The sequence below is a fragment of the Ranitomeya imitator genome, chromosome 1 (assembly GCF_032444005.1).
Source record: "Ranitomeya imitator isolate aRanImi1 chromosome 1, aRanImi1.pri, whole genome shotgun sequence".
In the NCBI taxonomy this organism is placed as follows: Eukaryota; Metazoa; Chordata; class Amphibia; order Anura; family Dendrobatidae; genus Ranitomeya; species Ranitomeya imitator.
This window is the reverse complement of record NC_091282.1, coordinates 977,425,538-977,442,102: the sequence shown is the minus strand read 5'-3', so window position 1 is coordinate 977,442,102 and position 16,565 is coordinate 977,425,538. Positions and strand designations below refer to the sequence as shown.

General features: G+C 47.5%; 1 protein-coding gene across 1 annotated transcript in view; it reads left to right on the top strand.

The window, feature by feature from the left end:
* The first annotated feature begins 421 nt into the window (after positions 1 to 421).
* Positions 422 to 16,565, top strand: part of CYP2U1 (cytochrome P450 family 2 subfamily U member 1) — a 54,480-nt gene continuing 38,336 nt past the window's right edge. The window contains exon 1 of the mRNA XM_069743873.1: positions 422 to 1,264. Within this exon, the coding sequence (XP_069599974.1) occupies positions 769 to 1,264 (496 nt within the window). The 5' untranslated portion in view covers positions 422 to 768. The remainder of the gene's footprint in view (positions 1,265 to 16,565) is intronic.

Here is a 16,565-nt window from a genome sequence, read left to right as displayed (position 1 = left end):
ATGCCACCACTATAATACCGGACTATGTGTCCTGGTGGAGGGTGGCACACAGCAGGCTCCGTACGATGCCACCACTATAATACCGGACTATGTGCCCTGGTGGAGGGTGGCACATAGCAGGCTCCGTACGATGCCACCACTATAATACCGGACTATGTGCCCTGGTGGAGGGTGGCACACAGCAGGCTCCGTACGATGCCACCACTATAATACCGGACTATGTGCCCTGGTGGAGGGTGGCACACAGCAGGCTCCGTACGATGCCACCACTATAATACCGGACTATGTGCCCTGGTGGAGGGTGGCACACAGCAGGCTCCGGATAATACAGCTCCTCCCTCCTGTCAGCCCTGGTTATAGCTGCAGGGGAGGGCAGGGCGCAGTGGTGGGTGTGGTATAGTGTGGGGGAGTGGTAGATACCAGCCAATCAGCGGAGGTCCTGTTGTTTGGCAACATTCGCAGGGAGCAGGGCCGTATAAGTGCGCTGTGCAGACGGTGACAGGTAGCAGCCATTACCGCAGACGGTGACAAGAGCCATTACCGCAGCCTGTGCGGACGGTGACAAGAGCCATTACCGCAGCCTGTGCGGACGGTGACAAGAGCCATTACCGCAGCCTGTGCGGACGGTGACAAGAGCCATTACCGCAGCCTGTGCGGACGGTGACAAGAGCCATTACCGCAGCCTGTGCGGACGGTGACAAGAGCCATTACCGCAGCCTGTGCGGACTGTGGCAGCGGTTTCTCGTACGGTGACCGCCGGTGCGGAGGATGCTGGGCAGCGCCGTGTGGAAGCAGTATGTCGGCTCCTGGCTGCCCCTCGGGGAGGACGTGTCCCTGCCGTCACTGGTCGCCTACGCCGTGCTGTTGGTGGGGCTGTACTGGCTGCTGAGCGCCCTGTGGGCCTACTACCAGATCATCACCAGGAACTCCCCGCCCGGGCCGACCCCTCTGCCCTTCCTGGGCAATTTCGGCTTCATGCTGGTGCCCGGGTGGCTGCTGCAGCTGCTGCGGTTCGGCATAGACAGCAATAGGCTGAGCCGGGCCCCTGCTGGTGCCACCCGGCGGGGCGCCTTCCTGTACCCCCATATCGTGTTCAGTAATATGGCCAAGCTATATGGCAAGATCTATGGCATCTACATCGGCAGCCGCCTCATCGTCATCCTCAATGATTTCGATACCGTGAAGGATGCCATGGTGAACCACTCCGAGGTGTTCTCCGACCGGCCCAGCGTGCCCCTGGTCACCATCATCACCAAGAGGAAAGGTAGGTGGGCAGCGGGGGTCCACCCAGCCTCAGGGCACAGATAAGGCTACGGTCACACTTGTGGTTTGATATTTCGCGTTGTCTGCCCTGTTTTGTAGGAACTAATGGACATAAATGGTGGAAGTCTGGGGGCATCTGATCATTGGGGGCTTCTCTGGGGTCTGTTATGTCACTGTTCATGCTGCGTCCTAATAACACGCACCATGTAATAACCGGGCCCCTCTGCTCTGATCGGTGTTGCACATGAATTTCATTTATTCCTACAAGAAAACAAGTGGATTCCCAAACCCAGATGTGAACGAGCCTGACGCCAGCTTCACACATTGTTAGGACTGGCGGAACGCACCAAGTAAGATGATATAGATGCGTTCGCAGTCCGGGGTCCACCGTGCAGGCGAAATCCGCTGCTAGTAAATGACAGACTATATGGCGGTACTTAAAAGTATAAACACGCGGGTTAAACCTCACCCAACGTGAAGAAAGCGATCCTGTTAAGTCACAGGACTGCGGTACCGCACATAGAGCGCGAGCAAGTAGTCAGCGAACTTAACCCCAAAAGGGATTGAAGTCCGATTAGACCCTTGCTGGCACAACACCGCAACTGGGTGTGTAAAGAACCTTAACAGTAATATAAGAGCACAAGAGTGCGTGCGATGCCACACTGACGGATGCCACTAACCACCCAGACTTGGGTATGGAAAGCGCAAGGCAAGCGCACGGCGCCGTACTGGCGGGCACAGCTAAAGGACGCTGTGATGTGTGTAACATACAGATGGATAGTCGGGCGCTAGAGAGCTACCATCATCCGCGAGCAGTCAACAACTCTAGGGAGGGATATTTAGGAGCTTTCATCCATCGACATACATTCATCTACACACACACATAATAATTGTACACTAGCGCATGGCCGTGCGGTCATGCGCAGTTTATATAGTTGCAGGACAGGAAGTGGCCACAGAAACTTTGCCCTTCCAAGACCTGCCAAGAGGACCAATGGAATGCGCTGCAGAGCCTGAGCACATGACCCTCGATCTCCAACGGGAGATCTTGCCCTGGGCATGCTCAGTGTGTGCAGATAAGGACTTAGTCCCAGAGAAGTCCGCTTGCTGCTGACCAGCACTGGCTTTAATGGTAGGAGCTGAAGAAGCAGCAGTAACTCTCTGTACAGAGCGAGACCGAGCAAGACGCTGGGACCGACGTCCCTACTGAGCAGACTCCACTGCGGCTGGATAGGAATGGGAGACCGCAGCGGAGACGGCCTGAGATTCCCCCTGTGCAGAAGTGGGAACTCGAGACCTAACACACATCGAGCTTTCGTGGGTCGTACGTGGAATGCGTGGACAGGTCGCAAATCTGAGTGGATGTTGGCAGCTTCACGTGAAGCCTTTGATGCTACCGAGTGCAGGTCAGGAGACCAGCGGACGTTCCATACACAGACCATCGGGCACAGATCTGTGACACCTGAGTGCTGGACTTCAGGCTTTTGTTTCATTTTTTCACGTGTCTGAGTTACAGCAGATTGTCATCAGTGTGCAGTGATAGGCGACGCCTGGATGATCGGGGCCGGCCAAACAGCTAAAAAAAAGATTGATTCGGGTACCAGAACAGTACCCGGACCCCATTCACATAAACTGGGGGGCTTGAACATCCAGTGTTTGCCTCTGCCTGGCGGTAAGAACCAGAAAGCTGCGGTTACAGCACTGTTAGATGACAGCATGAGCCCGAAGCTGTAACCAGAGGTTTACCTCTGACCACAGGCATCGCCGGTGATGGGACTATTAGGGTATGTGCACACGTCCGGATTTTTAGCGTTTTTTTTGCGGAATTTCGCTATAAAACGCTATAATTCCGCATCAAAAATGCTAAAAATATGCATCCTATCATTTAGAATGCATTCCGTATTTTTTGTGCAGATGGATGCGTTTTTTACCGCAAAAAAAACGCATTCCGCAAAAAAAATGGACATGCTCATTCTTTTTGCGGATTTTGTACGGATTTCTAAGCCAAAATGACTTTCAGGAAAAAAAAAAAAAAACGCAAAAATTCCGCAAAAAATCTGCGCAAAAAACGCGAAAAATCCGCGCGGAAAAAAACGCGATTTTCTGCCAGAATTCTCCGGATTTTGTCAGGAAAAAAACCTGACGTGTGCACATACCCTTACTCCTGTCAGCCTATGCCTGCTGCCGCTAATAACTGCGAGAGCAGGCAGTGACTGATGGGAGTACTCATCAGCCAGCATCTGCGTTCTAGATAGATAATTAAAAAAAAAAATGGTGTTGGTTCCCCTCTAATTTTGATAACCAGCAAGGCTAGTTATCAATAATAGAGGGGTCCCCACCCCATTTTTTTTTTTAAATTATTTAAATAATTTAAAAAAACGATGTGAGGTCCCCCCCTATTTTTGACAACAATCCAAGTTAAAGCAGACAGCTGGGAGATGGTTTTCTCAGGCTGGTAAGGGGCCATGGGTATTGGCCCCACCCCAGCCTAAAAATAGCAGCCCACAGCCGCCCAGAAAAAGCACATCTATTAGATGCACCAATTCTGGTGCTTTGCCCGCCTCTTCCCACTTGCCCTGTAGTGGTGGCAAGTGGGGTCCATATTTGTGGGGTTGATGTCACCTTTGTATTGTCCGGTGATATCAAGCGCATGGCTCAGTAATGGAGAGGCGTCTATTTTGCCTGGCTTGTTATCGGATATACAGAGGGGACCCCAAGCCGGTTCTTTTTATTTGTTATTTATTTAGAGAATAGGTGTCGGCTGATGAATAATCTCTTCAGCCGCCTCCTGCTCCAGCTGTTATTAGCGGCAGCAGGCTTAGGCTGATGGGAGTAGTAGTCCCATCAGCCGTCGCCATTGACAGGAGGTATTCTTTTACCCTCCGGTCACAGCTGCAGGCTCATGGTGTCATCTGATGGTGTGGGGGGCGCAGCTCTCTGACCGATGGTAATAATCTTATCGCCTATCAGAGCCGTTAATGTTTCTTGTGCTGTCATGATAGCGTAAGGAAAATCCAGTGTTCAGGGTGCCAAACTATACTGTTCGGGTTCTCCATCTCTATCCAAGTCTCTTTTTTACCATCAGTGATTTTCTCATGCACAAAAAATATAAATTCTACAGCTTCTCCCATTCATTACAATGTTAAAACTGACCGTCACCTCAGTACCTCTGCATCCCGTAGGAATAGCTCCATGCTCTGATCTTCAGTGTCCGCACAATATTGTATCATACAATTATTAGGTTCTGTAGAAGGACGTAGATCTGGGGATTTATTATGATGGAATATAGGCTGAACTGGATGGACAAATGTCTTTTTTCGGCCTTACTAACTACAGTATGTTACTATGTTACTGTCATGGTGGTGTGCCTGCAGTAAATATTGCCTTATGATCTATATGGCAGCACTGTCTCCACAGACCCCACTATAGCGGTGTCCTCAGGAATATTGGGGCGGTAGCGTTCTAGCTGCCCACCCCATTTTTACTATGGAGAATATCTGTCTGGAGAAAGAAGAGTCGCACACGGGCATGAGATGGTTGGCTGACACTATGGTGGCACGTCCGGATGGCATCAGTGTGTGTGGGGACGACAGATGGGAGGATCGATCACAGGACCCCAGTGCATCAGCTAGTCCAGGATTGTGCAATGACCGGATACACCGATTACCTGCCGTCACCTCCAGCTCTTCCTTTGAATAGCCTGGCTGACCTGATATTATTATGACGTGACACACACTGGAACAGTCCAGCTAATCAAAGGAAGAGCCAGCGATGACAGCAGGTAGGTGGCAATACGGTCAGGCTGCCGTCACACATTCAGTATTTGGTCAGTATTTCACATCAGTATTTGTAGCTAAAGCCAGGAGTGGAACAATTAGAGGAAAAGTATAATAGAAACATATGCAGCACTTCTGGATTTATCACCCACTCCTGGTTTTGGTTTACAAATACTGATGTAAAATACTGACCAAATACTGAATGTGTGCCGGCAGCCTCCCAGTTTACTGACCTAGTTTCGGGGCCAGGGTTCTGTCAATCTTCCCTAAATGGAATCCGTCACCAATTTTTGGTATGTAATCTGAGAGCAGCGTGATATAGGGGGAGAGACCCTGATTCCAGGGATATGTCACTTAGGCTTCTTTCACACTTGCGTCGGTACGGGGCCATCACAAAGCGTCGGCGTGACGTACCGACGGATGTTGTGCAAATTCGGCACAACTTGGGCAGCGAATGCAGTTTTTCAACGCATCTGCTGCCCATTGTAAATGAGGAGGGGGCGGAGTTCCGGCTCCGCATGCGCGGTAGGAAATGGCAGATGCGATGTACAAAAAAAGTTCCCTTGAACGTTTTTTCATGACGGCGGTCCGCCAAAACACGACTCATCTAGTGCACGACGGACGTGACGTATGGCCATATGTCGCGATCCGTCGGCAATACAAGTCTATGGGAAAAAAACGCATCCTGCGGGCACATTTGCAGGATGCTTCTTTTTTCCCAAAACGTCGCATTGCGACGGAGGCCACACTACGCAAGTGTGAAAGTAACCTTACTGGCCTGCTTGGTGCAGTATTGATAACATCAGTGTTTTCTCTGCTGCAGATCTAGCATTTTTCTGAAGGCTGACCTCTGTATAACACCACTGATTAACAGCTTTCTGTGTACAATGTGCATAGGCAGAAAGCAGACAATCAGTGGTTGGGAAACAGCTCATGAATATGGAGGACTTCATGCAGCAGATTTACTAATTACCGTAATTGACAGGTCTCTGTGTATTTGGACACTGACAGAAAGCTGTAAATCGGTGGCGGGGGGTTATACAAATCAGGACTACGTAGCACGAGACACCTAGTCCTCTAGTGATAATTCCCTGCTGATAAAACACTGATTTTTTTTAACAACAATAAGCAGACCAATAGGTGACACATCACTAGAAGAAGGGTCTCTGCCCCTACATCATGCTGCTTTCCGAATAAATAGCACAAACATCCTCCCAAATTCCTTTTAGCATATGTGTATAGGTGACTGAGATTGTGTGAACCCTATTTGCATGTATGGGACGCGGATTGCTGTTATAGGTGGCGTGCATGAACAGACCTTTCCCTGGATCAGTTTTCTTTAGGGGTCTTTCTAGTCTTTTGCTTCATGAGTAATCCTTCTGCCATTTTCTTCTGTATCTCATGTCCGCTCAAATTAATTTATTCACTAGGAGACAATTGAGAAGAACAATTTAGCTTAATGGCAACCTGACTTCTGATACCGTTTGCCTGAGGTTTAGGTTTCATGAATTCAGCCAGGTATGTCGCTCTCGCTGTACACATGCAGGTAGAGATCTGTTTGCCGTGCTACTTTATACTCATCACATTGTTCTCTGAAACACCGCAGCGTTTCAAGGTCAGACATACCAGTCAGTGCCTGATACACGCCACCTGTGGATATGGCAGCATGCATCAGCTGTCCGGTTCCATTCAGGGTCCATTTACTCCGTGATTGTTGTTGTTGAGAGTTCTTAAGATCTCTTGTTCACGATAATCACCCAGTGTAAACAAGCTGCTGATCACCAGTAAACGCTCGTTCGTCGGGTGAAATGATCTTTTGCGCTTCACACAATGTCATCGCTCGTGGTAGCACATCGTTCTATGTAAATAGGACCTTTGCTGCCAAGAATAATGGCAGCCTATGCGCTCTAGGTGATCTTCCAAGTTATGTTCAGTCTGAAATCATTTCTATTGTATAAAAAGAGATGCAAGCTGATTGTCAGTTGTCATACTAAACCAACAAAATGTCTGTGAAGCGAGTAGGGCTCGATGACTGACCAATAACCCAGAATCCTGGAATCCACGTGAGATATTCCGCCCCCAGTACAGCATTGTGTCCCTTTTAGCAGCTGTCTCTGTTTTCGAGACCCCTATAAGGGTAAGTTCACACAGGGCATTTTTGCTGCTTTTTTATGCTCATTTTCAGCTGTTTTTTACAGTACCAGCAAAGCCTATGAGATTTCAGAAATCTCATGCACACACATTGGGTTTTTGTTTGATCAGTATTTTGTGCTTTGCAGCATTTTTGACATAGGGCATGTCACTTCTTTCAGCGTTTTTCACCCTTTGACTTGAATGGATGGTGATAAAACGCTGCAAATACGCAAGGTTGACTTTTCTTGCAGCGTATTTGCTGCAGAAAAGTAAAGGACAGCCGGATGTGACGTCACATTGGGCTCTGCTACATCTAGATGGCAGGTTACATGATGCGTTCATGCAACCTGTCATCCAGCAGAACGGACTCGATCCCCATTCACTTGAATGGGGGGTCCGACATTACAGTGTTTGACATGCTGTCGTATGCATGACAGCGCAGCAAACACCGCTTCTGATCAGCGGGGAAATCCTCCCTGCTGTCAGAAGACGACTGGAGCGCTCATCTGTGATCGGAGGTGTAAACTCACCTCCGATCACTGGTGTCAGCTGATGGGATTATTGCTCCCATCATCTGACACCTACAGCCGCTAATTAGGCCTGTCCCACACCTTCAGATAATTCCGGTACCGGAAAAATCGGTACCGGAATTATCCGTGTCCGTGTGCTCACGTGGCACCTCAGTGTGGCACACGTGCGGCATCCGTGTGCCGCCCGAGGACCACACGGACCGTGCAAGAGAGACAGCGCTACACTAAGCGCTGTCCCCCCTGCGTGGTGCTGAAGCCGGCATTCATCTCTTCTCCCCCGCAGGAGAGAAGAGATGAAAGATCAAGTTTTTGTTATTTTTTGTTAAAAATAAAGTTTGCTGGTGAGCTCCCGCCTCCCATCCCTCCGTGCGCCGCCCGGCCCCTTGCATAGAAATACTCACCTAGCTCCCGCGATGTCTCCTCTCTCTCCTCTCAGCGCTGGCAGCTTCTCCTGTATGAGCGGTCACGTGGTGCCGCTTATTACAGTGATGAATATGCGGCTCCACCCCTATGGGAGGTGGAGCCACATATTCATCACTGTAATGTGCGGCACCACGTGACCGCTCATACAGGAAGAGCTGCGACGCTGAGAGGATGGAAGCGCCGAGGGAGCTGGGTAAGTAGTTTAATGCCAGCGGGCGGGCGCACAGGGGGTGGGAGGGGGGAGATTACCGGGAATTTTATTTAAAAAAAAAAAAAAATGATTTTTCATTCCTTCTCGCCAGCAAACGCTGCTGGAGAGAAGAAATGAATGGGGCTTCAGCACCACAAGCTGGGGGGACAGCGCTTACAGTAGCGATGTCTCCTGCACGGCACACGGAGTGCACACGGACAGCATCTGTGTGCGGTACGTGTTTTACACGGACCCATTGACTTTAATGGGACCGTGTGATCCATGCATTCCCACAAACACTGACATGTCTCCGTGTTTTCCAAACGGACACACGGTCCGTGAAAACATGCTGACATGTGCAGAGACACATTGATTTTAATGTGTCTACGTGAGTCAGTGTCTCCGGTACGTGAGGAAAACTGTCAACTCACGTACCGGAGCCACTGACGTGTGAAACCGGCCTTAAAGTGCGAGCAGGAGCAGCGGATGGGAGTTTTCATCTGCCGCTCCTGCGCTATAAATAATGATAATAATAAAAAAACTGGCAAGGGTTCCCCCCTAATTTTGATTTGAACCAGCCAGACAAAACTCGCAGTTGCGGGCTGCAACCCTCAGCTGTCAGCTTCAGCAAGGCTAGTTATCAAGAATAGAGGGGTCCTCACGCTTTTTAAAAAAATTATTTAAATAAATGAAAAAACGGCGTGAGGTCCCCCCCATTTTTGACAACCAGCCTTGCTAAAGCTCACAGCTTGGGGCTGGTATTCTCAGGCTAGTAATTGATATAGGCCCTCCCAGCCTAAAAATAGCAGTCCGCAGCTGCCCAGAAAAGGCACATCTATAACATGCGCCAATTCTGGCGCTTTGCCCGGCTCTTCCCACTTGCCCTGTAGTGGTGGCAAGCGGGGTAAAAAGGGGTTAATGTCACCTTGGTATTGTAAGGATAAAACACCACACAGTTTTGCAATCTTATTATTCTGCCATTCCAAAGCAAAGCCATCGATCTTCTGTAATTAAAAAAAATAAATAAATAAAAAAGCAAAAGTATACTCCCTGATCCGTCGTAGTCCCATATAACGAGTGTCCCACGCAGTATCTGGGGGAGATAAAGCTTACAACTGGGAGTGCTGCTAATGCGACTGCTCCCGTCTGTAAGCGACTGGGGAATGAATGAGACGGAGCGGGCGCAGGCTCAGTAACTAGCGGTGACGTCACTGACCCTGCGCTCCCTCACAGCCTGACCTGAAGTTACCTCTGCACCATGGGAAAATGCCAGGGAGGAGGATACCGCAAGTAATATATCCATCTATTATCTATTCTATCTACAGGAAGTTTTTTTTTCTCTGTGTGCACTCTACTTTATTGGCATGTACAAAGAGGAAAAAAGAAAGCTGCAAAAAATGCACCAAAAACGCACCAAAACCTGCGTTTTTGGCGCAGCTTCTTTCCTGCCAAAATGATCAGGTTTTGCTGCAGAAAAAAAAACACCCTGTGTGAACTTACCCTAAAAGTGACAGACCATCTTGAGCTAAGCTATGAGGGCAGTTGGGAGAGAGAACTATTGGCCAACTGTCCTGACCTCCCTCTTCCCTCCTCTTTTCACCCTGGGTACAGCTTGTCATGTGATGCTGCGCTCCCTCACAGCATGAACTCTTGAGCGTGGGAAAATGCCAGCTGATTTTCCCACGCTGAAGAGTTCATGTTAGTTAAGGGGGTGCAGCTTCGGTGACTGCACCGCTAGCATTTCATTCATTCCCCAGTAGTTTACAGCCGGGACGGTCACATTAGCAGCACTCCCGGTTGTAAACTGTATATACCCGAGATATGGATTACGGCGTGGGACTTGACTTTACGCCGGACAGGTATGGGATATTGTTGGTTTTTTATTTTAATTTTTTTTACAGGAGATCAAGGGCTTCGCTTGGAATGGCAGTAACAATAAAATGGTCAAACAGTGTTTAGTGTTTTATTTCATTAACCCCTTCATGACCCCAGCTTTTTTAGTTTTTTTCGCTCCCCTCCTTCCCAGAGCTTTAACGTTTTTATTTTTCTGTCAATATGGCCATGTGAAGGCTCTATTTTTTTTTGCGGGACAAGTTGTACTTTTGAATGACCTCATTGGTTTTAGCATGTCGTGTACTAGAGAACGGAAAAAAAAATCCAAGTGCTGTGAAATTCCAAAAAAAAGTGCAATCCCATACTTGATTTTTGTTCCCCGTTTTTGCTAGGTTCACTAAATGCTAAAACTGACCTGCCATTTTGATTCTCTAGGTCATTACGAGTTCATAGACAACAAACATGTCTAGGTTATCTTTTATCTAAGTGGTAAAAAAAAATTCCAAACTTTGCTAAAAAAAAAAAGGGCAATTTTCCGATACCTGTAGCGTCTCCATTTTTCGTGATCTCTGGTTAGGTGAGGGCTTATTTTTTGCATGCCAAGCTGCCATGGGAAGCTAGAAGCTGGCACAACTCGATCGGCTCTGCTACATAGGAGCGATACATAGCCCGCTCCTATGTAGTAGATTTACTGCATTGCTATGAGCGCCGATCACAAGGTGGTGCTCACAGCAATCTGGCATCAACAACCATAGAGGTCTTCAATAGACCTCTGGTTGTCATGCCGACGCATCGCTGACCCCTGATCACGTGACTGGGTCAGCAATGCTCTCATTTCTGGCCCAATGGCCGGAAGCGCTAGTTAAATGCTGCTGTCAGCGTTTCACTGCAGCATTTAACTAGTTAATAGCGGCAGGTGGATTGCGATTCCACCCGCCACTTTTGCGGGCACATGTCAGCTGTACAAAACAGCTGACATGTCCCTGCTTTGATGCGGGCTCATCGCCGGAGCCCGCATCAAAGCGGGGGTTCTGACCTCGGACGTACTATCCCGTCCGAGGTCAGAGAGGGGTTAAAAGACTTTATTCTATGTGTGTGTTTATTTAACCCTTTATATACTATAGGCTTAGTAATGGATAGGTGTCTTATTGACACCTCTCCATTACTAAGGCGGCTTAATGTCGCCTTACAATACAAAGGTTGACATTAACCCCTTATCACCCCATATGCCACCACTACAGGGCAGTGGGAAGAGAGGCTAAGTACCAGAATTGGAATCTTACAGATGCGCCATTTCTGGTGCTGCTGAGTGCTGGTGTTTGTTGCAAAAAAGTTATAGGGGGACCCCACTTCATTTTTTGAGGGGTCCCCAAACCCCCTGGTGTTTGTAGACATCTTGTTGAAACGCCTAGGCTAAAGTTGCTGTAGTGTCATATGGTGCTTTGTGTTGATGTTCACAATATATTCCTTATGGTACATCCATGGAACTTTTTTAATTATGGATAAATACATTTTATTTTTTATATGAGTACCTATATCCCGCTGGATTTTCTCCTTGTGTGCATAAATGCATAAGGCGTGCAAATGTTTCTATTATGCTTTTCCTCTGATTGTTACAATCCTGGTTTTGTCTTACAAATACTGGGGTAAAAAACTCCCCAAATACTGAATGTGTGCATGAGGCCTTACAGCGTTATTCCTGGTGACATGTTCCCTTTAAACATTAGGTTCACACAATAAGATTTTGGTGAGTTTTAAAGGGGAACTCGTCAGGCCAGATACTGATATTAGCGTGCAGATATTGGGTTAATCTGCAAGGTAATAGTGTCTGGAAGGTGGCCGACCTCAGTACTAATGCTGTGTGTGCACGATGAGTTTTGGGTGTTTTTTTCTTTTTTTTATGCTGCATATTTTTAAAAAATGCAAGTAACGTACTTTATTTAAAGGGTGAATAAATGGTGTGAAAAAAAATTGCAACATCAAAAGCTCATTGTGGGACATTAACCTTAAAGTTCCAGCAAAAATGGATGGGATTTCTAGAAATCTCATGCCCATTGTGCTTTTCTTTTTTTTTTTTTTTTATTCAGCGTAAACTGACCAGCGGTTTCAAATCCACAGCATCTTTCCTGCGGGTACAGATCCTCTCCATAGAGTTGCACTAGACGCCGAAAATCCACAGTTAAAAATCGCTCATGAACTCTTTTGTTCGTTTCCACCGTGGAAGCGTTAAATATAGCATGTAATCGGAACATGAAATGTATCATTAAAGTTTTGTCAAAACCAAATTCCAGAGTGTATGGAAACCAAAGCCGCTTTATGTAAAATATGACATACCAAAAAAAGACAAAAAATAAATGTTGAATGAAAAAAAAAAAAACAAAAAAAAAAAAAACCCTAACTTACATAATACTGTAGCTGCAGAAAATCCCAGGTCCAGTGCTCAGTCTCCACCGCTGCTCCCGCTGTCTGCAGTGCTGTCATCACATCACCAGTGCAGGAGCCAATCGGTGAGCTCGGCAGCTCTCGGTGGGCTGTGCCATCTGCAGCACTGTCAATGAGACTTCCGCCCTGCAGACAATGACAGACACTGGGGGCAGCGGTGGAGGCGCAGCACTGGACCCAGGAAGGCTGAAGAACGGTTTGTTTTATTTTTTTTAACAAATTGTCCTTAAGGACGGATATTCTAAAACTGGAAAACACATTTAAGTCCTGTAATCTGGAGATCAACACAAGGGTGGGTCGCTAATGAATCTAATATATAATTGCCTAGAATACTACTTCCTGCAATTTGTGCCAACTTCCGTGGCTTTGTCCGGAGCTAATGTCCGGAGCTAATGTCCGGAGCTAATGTCCGGAGATTAATTGCCTAGAATACTACTTCCTGCAATTTGTGCCAACTTCCGTGGCTTTGTCCGGAGCTAATGTCCGGAGCTAATGTCCGGAGATAAGTGACGTCAACAGTGTCCAGTGTCTGATTGGTTGCCGCCTGCTGCGAGCGACCAATCAGAAACGTGCCGTACTGTGACACACTCCGCCCGCCATTTTGGTGTGATTTTTGAATTTTTACCTCACAGCAAGTTTCTACTGCGTGGAGGCGGGCCCAGTGACGTTGCTCTTCAAGCTCCTGCCGAATTTCAAGTATATATGGATTCTAGACTCCTGATTCTTTAGAATCGGGCTGCCATCTAGTACTATATAATTGTCTAAGGGTCACTTCCGTCTGTCCTTCTGTCTGTCTGTCATGGATATTCATTGGTTGCGGCCTCTGTCTGTCAAGGACATCCAAGTCGCTGATTGGTCGTGGCTTTTTTTCTGCGACCAATCAGCGACGGGCACAGTCCGGAAGAAAATGGCCGCTCCTTACTTCCCGCAGTCACTGCCCGGCGCCCGCATATTCCCCTCCAGCCACCACTAACACAGGGTTAATGCCGGCGGTAACGGACCGCGTTATGCCGTGGGTAACGCACTCCGTTACCGCCGCTATTAACCCTGTGTGTCCTCAACTTTTTACTACTGATGCTGCCTATGCGGCATCAATAGTAAAAAATCTAATGATAAAAAAAGAAAGACCTGCTATACTTGCCCTCCGTTGTCCGCCTAGCTGCTCGCGACGGCCGCCATCTTCCGTTCCCGGCGATGCATTGCAAAATTACCCAGAAGACTTAGCGGCCCCTTGAGAAAGCGAGGTGAAACGCGCGTCGGGGCGTGTACAGTGGCCTACCCGCAGTGAGGTGAGATTATAGTCCCCCTTTTATCTCTCTCCCCCCTTACGTCTATAGTTGCGCATGCTAGGCACTTAGTGTGGGTGAGAGTCTCCGGCTACCTACACATTATACTCTGAATTGACTTCACATGAGACTTGGATTGCTGGGAGACGTTAGTGGGGATTTCTTCTTACCTGCACCTTACTATACCTTATTGTGTGGTGTTATGTTTACTATTTGTATGCGGTAGACCCAATTTTTCCTGGTGTCTTTTACTTGTTGCGTCTGTGTCTATGCTGTCAATATGTGACAGTTGCATGTATTTATGTGTGTTATTAAACTCGGCTTTGGGAAAATGGCCGCCGCGATCTCTAATGCGCACGCGCGGCATCCCGCGGCCATTTTCCTGAAGCCCCGTGCAGCAGAGCACTCGATCTGCGCACGCGCGGCCCCAGGAAGATGGCCGCCCCCACCGACGAAAGGGATGACAGCGCAGATCGCGCGCTGTGTCTTCACCACTACGCCACTACGCCACCAACGTAAAGCTGAGGAAGAACCAGCGATGTCACCACGCCCTCCCGACCTGACCAGCCTGATTGACAGGCGAAAACGGCGACTTTGGTAAGTTATTTCTCAGCATACATGGGGAATCGGGGTACACTACATACACTATAGGAACACACAGCGCAGGCCCTATTTAACAGTATTTATAGCTCAATCTCAAAAAACGGGGTGACAGGTTCCCTTTAATAAAGTTATGTTTATACCTGTTTTAACGAACTTCCATGCGCCCTCCTGATTTATATATGTTTGTCATATGGAAGTATCTATGATGACCGTGGCTGATGTCGGTCACTAAAATGAAGCTGGAAATTTTGAGACTCAGATAAATAACAGTGTAGACCCACGAGCCTGGGGCCCTCAGAGATGTAATATACTTTCTGTATGAAAGGACACAATCATCCTCATACTAAAGAGAGAGATATCAAAACATCAATACTCATCTGCAGGCTTGTGGGAACCTTTAGCACCGCTAGGACGCCAATCGCATCAAGCGCTAGATAGCCGTCTCCCCAAAACAATGCCCGACGCGTTTCTCCCCCATTCGTATACAGTGGGGGTTCCTCAGGGGTATATAGAACTCCTAGATGGCTGTACAAAAATAGGAGCTGTGGACTCACCGTACATCTCTGTATAAATAGTAATGCGGAGACACGTGCAGCACGCCGGCAACAAAGCCGTCCCTAGAGATGACATCATCAGTATTTGCCATGTGAGTAAATGGAACGCATAATGCGTGTCACACAAGATGCCGTATCCACGCCTGCGTAGTAGCCAATCCAAAGGTGGCTCGAGATAGAGGCGGTCCTACGATATCACGTGATACCGAGCGTCAGAGAAGGCCGTGTACGAAGAATACAAATAAGTAGCATACCGTCACGGCCAGCGCATGCGCAGGGTATTGTGGCGTCATAATAGATGATGCTGCCACCTAGTGGCCAGAGCTGGTTAGGTCCGTGAGACGCAAAATGCGTGCCACAGCAAGGTTAGCGCTTGCGCATAAGAACAGGACCAGAAGCCAGCGCATACAAATGTGAACCCACAATAAGCAGGTACGCTGGAGGCGGGCATAGGCGATTCATGTGCCGCAAAGGTACAGGGCGCTTCCGATTAAAGTAGGCACCATAAATATACAGACCCAATGACACAATACCGTCAGAAATACCGAACTAAGTTTATGAATTATACTGTATATAACAGGTATACAAGTGCACAGAAAAAGCTCTGTATATGATGAATAAAATAAAAAGAGGAAATGCACACCTGTTAAATATCCCTAAGTACCTCACAGATACAGACGAAGCCTCCCAAGTAGTAACTAATGAGTATCCACAGCAAAATAAACAAACGGACAACAAAACTAAACATAAAAAGAGAAATAACACAATCATATGTCAAAAAGATAAGACAAAAATTAATTAGATACCGTATAAATATACTTAGCCAAGGTTCAGAATTATACAAGACCTAACAGGTGGCTAAATAAAGCTAGTGAAGGTCAGCTGTTCATTGAGGCCCGAGGGATTCGTGGATCTCAATATGTAGATCCATCTGGTTTCACGCTGTATAATCCTTCTGTCCCAATCACCACGTCTGACAGAAGGGGGAATAACCTCAATAGCACTAAATTTTAGGGAGGCAGGGTCACCATTATGCACTTGGGTCACGTGACGGGCAATTTACAGGAATAATATTAAATCCTGGTGGGAGGTCCAGTCTTTGGATAATTACATTAAGCATCATGTGGTACCACGTGGCCTTAGAATTCATCTCTTGCCAGCCCCAAGGTGTGTGTCTCCCACGTTACTAACTAGTGGGAGGAGGAGTCAGTTTCATCATCTCTGCGATTTATGCAGATATTGTTGGATGAGGAGAAAAAAACTTTGGAGAATACGTCATTAAAACTCAAAGAACACATTGATTCTATTTTGAAACATAAGAGCGATCCAGAGTTTAATAATAGAGAGGAGGCTCTTAAAAACGCGGTGGAGAAGTTTCATTTAGAGATAAAAGAGAGAAAACATAAACGGTTTATCAAGGACTGTTCTGAGTTTAAGGAGAAGAGGGCATATCCCTCTTTACAAATTGCTCCAACACCAACTACCGATATCTCATCATCGGATATAGACTCCTCTGACCTTGAATCTGCACC